A 9,212-nucleotide genomic window follows, 5' to 3' on the forward strand; every position below is an offset into this window, starting at 1 on the left:
TCAAACGTACCCACTGCTAAACAAATTCATTCACGCAACATTACGCGAGTCTTCTCAACCCCTTCGTTGCAACTACACCTACTCACATCGACAACTTCAACTTCGCATAACTTACGACGACTGATTCACATATCAGTCGTCGTATAAGTTATGGCGGTAAGGTTATCGTCGTAAGGTGCAGAGGTGTGACGAAAGGGTTGACAAGGCTCGGTGCGTGGTCGCAGTCGGATGTAACGTAAATGAATTTGTTTGGCTGTGGGTACATTGGATGTGGATGTTACTGAATTTGATTGCGTGCGTAGTGCGTTCACCATAAACAGGTGCGTTTCCTGCTTTCTAAGAAGGCACGACTTCCTTCTTTCGCAGAAGAAATGGAAAATGTCTTTATGTGACGCTGGGTTTTTCGGTTATACGTACGTTTCTGTACGAGTGAATCAGAACGATGTTGAAGTTATTGTTGATGGCTTTGGCCGTTCAATAAACATGATAAATAGCACATGGAAATTAAGGCCTTGATAGTACAGTAGCTGGCTATATATAAGTACTGTGTGTTTTTATCGGGATTTCTATTAATTTATTTCTCTATGAATAATGGTTCTATAAAAGGCTCATAGTGTTGGTGCGTGCTTCGTTACAGTACTGTATCTATGAGACTGCAAAAATATAAAATAAAGTGGCTAATAAGAAAAGTGCTAGGATAGTGTCGTGGGAAGGTGGAGATTGGAGGGAGTAAAGGAGGGAAGAAAGGGAGATGGGATAAGGAGAAAAATTAATCAGAGAGAGAGAGAGAGAGAGAGAGAGAGAGAGAGAGAGAGAGAGAGAGAGAGAGAGAGAGAGAGAGAGAGAGTAGAGGGTGAGAGGGTGAGAGAGAGGGTTAGAGAGAGAGATAGAGAGAAAGAGAGTGAGAGACAGATAGATAGATAGAGAGAGAGAGAGAGAGAGAGAGAGAGAGAGAGAGAGGAGAGAGAGAGAGAGAGAGAGAGAGAGAGAGAGAGAGATAAGAGAGGGAGAACTAGACAAACAGAAATGGAACGACAATGAATATAATTGTGTTATTCGCCAATTCGCAAGCGGCTGTTTCAGAAGGAACATCATCTCCAAAGTGCGCCGAGCATCAAAGATGCCGTTGGCCAAAATACCAAGTGGCGATAAACTAGTTTATGGTCAGAATAACAACAGTGTGGTTCCTGCTGCGTCTAACACCACGCCGGGGCCCCATAGCGGCTGGTCGGTGACCCAACAGCGCACCACAAGTAGCAGGACAGGAAACACCGGCTCCTGATGAGGGGCAAGTCCAGTATGCTCGCGTTTTTGCAAATAATATGATTGGATTCTGATGTTATAATGATTGGAGTCTATGTTGATAATTGGCTTCTGTTATCTTTAGCATCCTTGTGCATGTAATTCATGTTGAGAAGAGTTAGACGTAGCCAAAGGGAGCTGCATTTATCATAATGTAATAGGCTATAGCGCGACACTTATTTTTAAGGCGAGTAAGTAGTAGGATAAGGAGCGAGTAAGGTTGGAGTGGCTTCTTCATATGCGATGACACAGAAAGTGATGATGTCACGTGATGTAAGGCGGCTTCCTTATATGCGATCACACAGAAAGTGATGATGTCACGTGATGTAAGGCGGCTTCTTTATATGCGATCACACAGAAAGTGATGATGTCATGTGATGTAAGGCGGCTTCTTTATATGCGATGACGCAGAAAGTGATGATGTCACGTGATGTAAGGCGGCTTCTTTATGTGCGATCACACAGAAAGTGATGATGTCACGTGATGTAAGGCGGCTTCTTTATATGCGATCACACAGAAAGTGATGATGTCACATGATGTAAGGCGGCTTCTTCATATGCGATCACACAGAAAGTGATGATGTCACGTGATGTAAGGCGGCTTCTTTATATGCGATGACACAGAAAGTGATGATGTCACGTGATGTAAGGCGGCTTCCTTATATGCGATCACACAGAAAGTGATGATGTCACGTGATGCTGCAGATAAATGACTCTGACAGCATGTGCGGCATGCTACTGCTGCACAACTACAACATAAACAGCGGCGCTGCCATGACAACGCTATCCGACGCGTTCCAAGTGCCGCTGCCCGATGGCCAGGCAGAGAGGATCATCGAGGCGGCAGAGGAGCTGTGTAAAAACCTGCCAACGTACGAACCAAAGTTTCCGACGGGAAAGAAGAAGATGTCGCGGGAGTTGGAGGTATGTCGCTGTTGGCACTTCGACGTTATCTTTGGTGTGAGCACTTCAAGTAGGTGCAGTGTGAAGATCGCTCTCCGAAAGATATTCAAGCACTTCACGTAAATGCTGCTCTTTCGCGGCCATTCGTGTTGCGACAGATTAAAATGAAATCGATAGCATTGGTTATTTAAAGTTTTTAATAAAGTAATAAAAAATAAAAATTTGTAATGAATGTCAAAAGAAATAGGACGCCCTCAAGGTATCAGGCTCTGTCGTCGAAACATTGGGCCCTTGAATGTGAAATTACAACCCCTCATCATTGAGGATTTTCTCAGCGTAATATCCTGAAATTATTATAGTGGTGTGTTAGCAGTGAACGTGGGGAACGTGATCGTGCCTCATATGCCTCAGTAATGATGGTACGAATCTATTACATTTTAAACGGATTAACTGCAGACAAGGGACGATGTTGGTAAATGCATTTCCATTGTTTAATGTCTTCATTAATCATCGATTCAGATTGCACTGAATATGAATCCAGAAGATCCATGTTACATGGACGAAATAAGGAAGTACTCTGCAATATATGGACGTTTCGATGCCAAAAGAAAGTCAGAAAAGCCTCTAACTGCACACGAGGTATGTAGCGTGTTTTGCCTGATGTGGTTTTGCCGAATTTCTTTACTCTGGTGCTATTTTCGAAGGGATGCATCCGTAGAGTTGAGCTCATGTACCATTTCAGCTAAAGGTGCTTTTTACCTTTATACCCCAACTACGATAGATATAGAGCATGTGGGGTGTAGTTTTAGCAGTGTCAGCAGTGAATTGTAAAAGCAGCTTTTTGTGTTGAAGAACGAAATATAATCATTTTAGGTGGCTATAACTATTACACTAAGGTCACGTTTCAAGAGCATGATCCTACGAGAATATTTTTCAGCAATGATTTTATTGGGAGTGGCATATTATAGTAAGGGAAGGTTATATAATTTTGCATCCAAAATCTAACTGTGAGCTAAACTAAATTTTAAATGTAGGGTTCTATTTAGTGAAAGCTTTGCTAAACCATGTAAAGTTCTTACACTTGTTGATATTAATGTAAAAAGTGAACTTTTTATGTCAGATTTTATGAACGAACTTTAGACTTGTATGATGCTTTTGAAGTTTTGAATGTCTCACTGAATTTGTCAATAATTCGCTAGCCAGCTACATTATATACGTATGCTTAAAATACCACACGAGAAGTGCAGTTTGTTGTTATCGTAAAACGTCTCATGAACAGTCATATTGCACTAGTTTTGAATTTACGAGACTACGATCTATGAAAAAGTAACACTGGTTGCTACATGTGGTATATGAAACATTACACGTTTTTGAACCAGAATTTGTTAGCCGAGCCTTTGACCTGGGTTCATACAGTACAAGTTTGTACTGCAGATTGTTGTTCTGGTTGATGTGAAATTCACAAGTGCATGATGTTTCTTTTATATTTGTTTGTTGAAGCTTTATCACATGGCTAGCTAACATGCCTTTTCGCTGCAGGTTTAGCTGGGTGTCTGTATAATATATGTGAGATATGTAATATGATGATATATATGTATAACATGTGTGAGGAGCGCTTGTTTAATCTTCCTTTAGACTATCCTCACGCTGAATATATATAGCTAGAATACATGACTCAATTATTGAAATTCTACAAATTGGCTCACTGTCAATTTCTAAATTTAAGAAATATTGGTTCGCTGGTTTCTAAATATGAATACAAATTTACTAGGAATTTGATTGGTTGTGCTTTATGGTACGCTTAACTGAAAAACTATAAACTCCAACTGAATACTATATACTACATACTACACTACACTACTATGTATATCAAGAGTAGATAATAGCGAAGTAGATAATAGACTACCGTATATGATCGCGTAATAACCGCGGGCGCCTATAAGCCGCACCTCAATTTGAATCGGGTAACCAAGTATTGCGCCTAGTTCATTTCCCCTCACGGTATGGCGCACTTATAAACCGCAGAGCAAATACAGGGTTGAAATCTGAGGCCAAATTTGCGGTTATTACGCGATCATATACGGTATGTATATACTATGTACTGTATACTATGGTAACTGTAAATTAGTTGCTTTAAGGGCCCGACATACTAGGCGATTTTATCGGGCGACTCAGTCGGGCGACTCAATCGCGGTGAAAATCGCCTAGTGCTCTGGTTCCCAACCGGGGGTACTAGTACCCCATGGGGGTACCAGCGAACACCACAGGGGGTAACTGGGAAGCCTCTTAGACAATTTAAAAAAAGTAGTGCTATATAATAATCAGCGGGTGATTCAGGCATCTCTATCGACAGTGCCAACAAGTCATGGTTTAAAAAAAGTTAGTTTCTGCCATGCAGCAGCAGTCTTTTCATTGAACTGTCTGTCGTTCAGGGCATGCATGCACAGTGCGCTTGATTGGAAAAATTCGCCGTGCGACTGCATTAATAAAACATAAACATGATGTCAAAATATTCATGACTTAATACATCAGTGTTGGTTCTTCATTTTGCTTATGGTGGGCGAAGGAATACCAGGAGATAGCGTAAAAAAATTAGGGGTACGGGGAGTCCAAAAGGTTGGAAACCACTGGCCTAGTGTGTCCAGTCAGTCGCCGCCGATTTAGTCGCCGGATTCAATCGCATCGATCAAAACGTTTTGATATTATCGGGCGATTATTTCAGTTGCGCGACTTAATCGCCTAGTGTGTCCGGGTCGGCGAATGAGTCGCCCGATTGTACAATTCATCAGCGAATCAAACGGTGCCATTTTCAATCATGTGACTATCAATCTAGGTGGCGCGAGTGTTTTAGTGTTGCAGCGGGAGAAAAATCGCCGATGAATCGCGCTGATATTCGCCTAGTGTGTCCGCTCTCAGTCACCCGACTCATTCGCCGGCGACTATCGGGCGATAAAGTCGCCCGATTAGATCGCATTAAAATCGCCTAGTGTGTCCGGCCGTTTAGAATATCTGTTGGTATACACTGGTATAGCACAGGATTCATTGTTTCTTCGTGAATCGTAATTAGAAAACAAAAGCAGGAATTTGCAGCGTGTCTATTTTAATTTTTAATATTCTAATTCGTGCTGCTGTTGTCATCCTTTTTAAAATTCCCTACTATTAAGGATTATTATATTATAATTATATTATTATACATCCTTATATATGCGATACGTATTGCTATTCCTCTGGCTGCCATTATCAGTATGTTTTACATTTTTCAGGTTTCAGTAAATGAGGCGGCAGCACAAATCTGCAAAAACATTCCAGTGTTGTTGACAAGGAGAGAAGACCTGTTTCCATTAGCCAGGCAGGTGGTGAGAGAAAGTGGCTACATTTATTCCAAAGGACATTCCAGGTAATTATTACATTGGGGCAACTAGCTTTATGATTGACATATAGATCCATTTCTTGTCGTTTCGCGTGTTTCGTTAAATTATTCTTTATTAGACAGTAATCATAGAGACTGGTTGATTAAATGTTTTTAATATCAACAAAAAAGATGATAACCAGAAACCACAAAACACCAGTGTCATTGTTAGGGAAGTTGAAAGTGTTATTTTAAGGCACTGCACGTAAGTTCTTAAAACAGACAAAAGCCATGCTACTGTATGCAAGAATGTTTAATGAATGTGACAACAATAGACTCTAATATAATTACTGTTATAATCATTACAGCGGTGCCAATAAAAATTTTCCAATGTGGTCCGTTTCCATTTATACAAGCAGAGCGCCAAGCAGGGGGGTGGACTTCGACGGGGGGGCAACTCCTAACAAGATGGCGAAGATGGATCCGATGTTTAAAAGAGATTCGGAAAACAACAGGAAGACAGTGGAGGCAGAACTGCAAAAACTCAGGAGAGAAGTAAGCGATGAAAAGTTGAACGACATTTGCTAGCGTGACGCAGTCTTATTAAATATCTCTTTTGTGTCTGTGTCGTTTAAGCGTTGTGTATAGGTAATAACGATCTTCAAATTAAGATTCATATTTAGTTATATCAGTTGTTTATCATAAGTAGGCAAGTTGTAGTCAGTGCAGACTGCATACTGTAAATGGAGAAAGATGTTTTTAGCTTGACATAGGTAACGCCGGATGCGGCTCGATAAAGTAAAAATTTTCCTGTTTGCTGACGAAACACTGACGCGATCGCGTTGCTACCTCCGAGATGGCAGATGGCAAAGATAAAAGCCAGAATTAAAATCAATTTAAACAGATAATTAACTCACGCGAAATGCATGAAATGTCTACGTTCGATACATATATTGTGCGATCCACGCGAGTGACATCTTTACCCGTCCCCAATGTCAACCTCTACGCCCGTGACCGTCTCCATGCAAGATTAGATACTAACTTTTATAGTAACTAGCCCTTGGGGCTAGTAGATTTGTCGATTTACTAGACCCCTTTTCTATCTACTAGCCCAGCTGCCGTAGGCGGCTGGTCGAGTCGCGTGGGGGTAGGAGCGGCCCCCTCCTTCCGGAAGGGGGGTATGTGGGTTTCCCCCCAGAAATTTTTTAAAATGAGGAAGCCAAACCCTGCATTCTGAGTCTATCTGGAGTGAAAATTATGGATTAACAAAAAAAAATTCGGACACATTTTTATTTTCACAAACGCCCTAAAAGTCGGGCTAGCATTGATGGGAGGGACCATTTCGTAGCCCGAACACAACTTTCACTAGCCCCGGGCTATCGAGCTAGCGTTAATGTCAAACACTGTGTTCTCTCGGTGCGCTAATACCTGACAGCGTCGTTGTGATGTGACAGGTAATGTTTGCGTGCTCGCAGGAGCGGATGGTCGAGCTTAATGCAGAGTTAAAGAAGGTGGCGGTTAAGCAGGAGCAGGTGAAGGGTCAGATACAGCTCGCGAAGGAAGGAGAGGACTTCCTGCTGCTGCAGGAGCTGCAGACGGAGCTGGAGCGGCTGACGACGAAGCGGCTGCTGTTCATGACCGAGCAGAGCGACATCATTAAGAAGCAGAAGCGCTCCGACAGGTGAGAGAGAGAGAGAGAGAGAGAGAGAGAGAGAGAGAGAGAGAGAGAGAGAGAGAGAGAGAGCTCTCGCATCTCGCATACTCACACGTCTCCGCATCTCGCACTCTCACACCTCTTCCACATCTCACATTCGCCCACCTCTCCGCATTCGCATCGTCACCCGTCTCAGCATCTCAATCGTCACACGTCTCCGCCATTCTACCATCTCACACCTCTTCCCGCATCTCCACATCTGCACACCTCTCTCGCCATCTCGCATCTCGCACCTCTCCGCATTTGTCTTACATCTCACACGTCTCCGCATGCTCAGCATCTCACACCTCTCCGCATGAACTCGCAGTCTCACACCTCTCCGCATCTCGCATACTCACACCTCTCGCGGCATTCGCATCTCACACCTCTTCCGGCATCTCGCATCTCCACACTCTCCGCATTCTCACACCTCTCCGCATCTCGCATCTCAGCACCTCTCCGCATCTCGCATCTCACACCTCTCCGCATCTCGCCACCCACTGCGTACATTTCCCAATTGCGCGCGCGTCTCACACCCCCATGCGTCTCACACCACCACGCGTTGTGTATTTATTTAATATTTAACTGCTTCATACATTGCTGTTGAGCACGGTCATGTGGAAGGATTAGTCCGCGGCCATTTTATTGTGTTCTGTACCTAAATATTGTACGCCGGTTAAATAAAGTTTTTACATTAGGCCAAAACAAAATATATGTGTGGTTACCGTTACATTGCCGAAAGAAAATAGGGTAGGTAGGTTAGGGAAAACATTTTTTATTTTTTGAACATTTTCTTTATTTTACGAACCATGTACGAAGGATGTGCGTATTGTGCTTTTGGAAGCCAGAAACTGTCACATATTCTTATTATTTTTTTTTTTGTTTGTTTGACTAAAGAAAATTGACAATAAAATGTTTAGGGTCGCTGGGAATTAAATAGGGGTACTCTCTCAACACCTCGGGTTACATGTAGCACCTTGAGGTAGATCTCACACCTGATAACATCTCACAAATAGCGTACCATCTTCACCACCTGGGTACATCTCACACCTGGTATACATCCTCACACCTAGGTACAATCTCACACCTGGATACATCTTACAGCCTGGATACAATCTCACACCTAGGTACATCTCGCCCACCTTGGTAACATCTCACACCACGCTGGTACATCTCACAAATAGGTATATCTCACACCTATGTACATCTGCACACCGTGGATACATCTCAACCCTGGGGACATCTCACACCTGGTACATCTTCACACAAATAGGTATAGTCTCATACTCACACGCTGGATTACAGTCCTCACAATAGGTACATCTCACAGACCTGGGTACATCTCACACCTGGGTACATCTCACACCTAGGTACAATCTCACACCTAGGTATATCTCCACACCTGGATACTCTACTCGTGGCGCGACATCTTAGGTACATCTCACACTAGGTAATATCTCACCACACTGACTACATCTCTTACACCTCAGGTACATTCTCAACACCTGGATACATCTCACCACCTGGGTAGCATCTTCAACAAATAGGTATCAGTCTGCTACACCTGGATACATCTCACAAATAGGTACATCTCACACCTGCATACATCTCACAAATAGCGTACATCTCACACCTGGGTACATCTGCAACACCTGGGTACATCTCACACCTGGGTACATCTCACAAATAGGTATATCTCACACCTGGATACAATCTTTCACAAAATAGGTATATTCTCACACCTGGGATTACAATCTCACACTAGCTACATCTCAGCATCTAGGTATAATCATCAACCTGGCAATACATCTTCACACCTGGATACGATCTTCACACCTGGGTACATCTCACAAATAGGTACATCCTCACACCTGGATACATCTCACAAATAGGTACATCTCACACCTAGCTATATCTCACACCCGCGATACATCTCACACCTAGGTAATCTCACACCTGGATAACT

At 42.8% G+C, this 9,212-nt stretch overlaps 1 protein-coding gene across 1 annotated transcript in view; it reads left to right on the forward strand.

Annotated features, from left to right (window-relative positions):
- Positions 1 to 1,251: 1,251 nt before the first annotated feature.
- Positions 1,252 to 9,212, forward strand: part of LOC106808059 — a 15,803-nt gene continuing 7,842 nt past the window's right edge. The window contains exons 1-6 of the mRNA XM_014810617.1: positions 1,252 to 1,286; positions 2,007 to 2,225; positions 2,724 to 2,843; positions 5,468 to 5,601; positions 5,973 to 6,108; positions 7,008 to 7,234. Of these exons, the coding sequence (XP_014666103.1) occupies positions 2,025 to 2,225; positions 2,724 to 2,843; positions 5,468 to 5,601; positions 5,973 to 6,108; positions 7,008 to 7,234 (818 nt within the window). The 5' untranslated portion in view covers positions 1,252 to 1,286; positions 2,007 to 2,024. The remainder of the gene's footprint in view (positions 1,287 to 2,006; positions 2,226 to 2,723; positions 2,844 to 5,467; positions 5,602 to 5,972; positions 6,109 to 7,007; positions 7,235 to 9,212) is intronic.

The sequence above is a fragment of the Priapulus caudatus genome, unplaced genomic scaffold, assembly GCF_000485595.1.
Source record: "Priapulus caudatus unplaced genomic scaffold, Priapulus_caudatus-5.0.1 Scaffold251, whole genome shotgun sequence".
Taxonomy (NCBI): domain Eukaryota; kingdom Metazoa; phylum Priapulida; class Priapulimorpha; order Priapulimorphida; family Priapulidae; genus Priapulus; species Priapulus caudatus.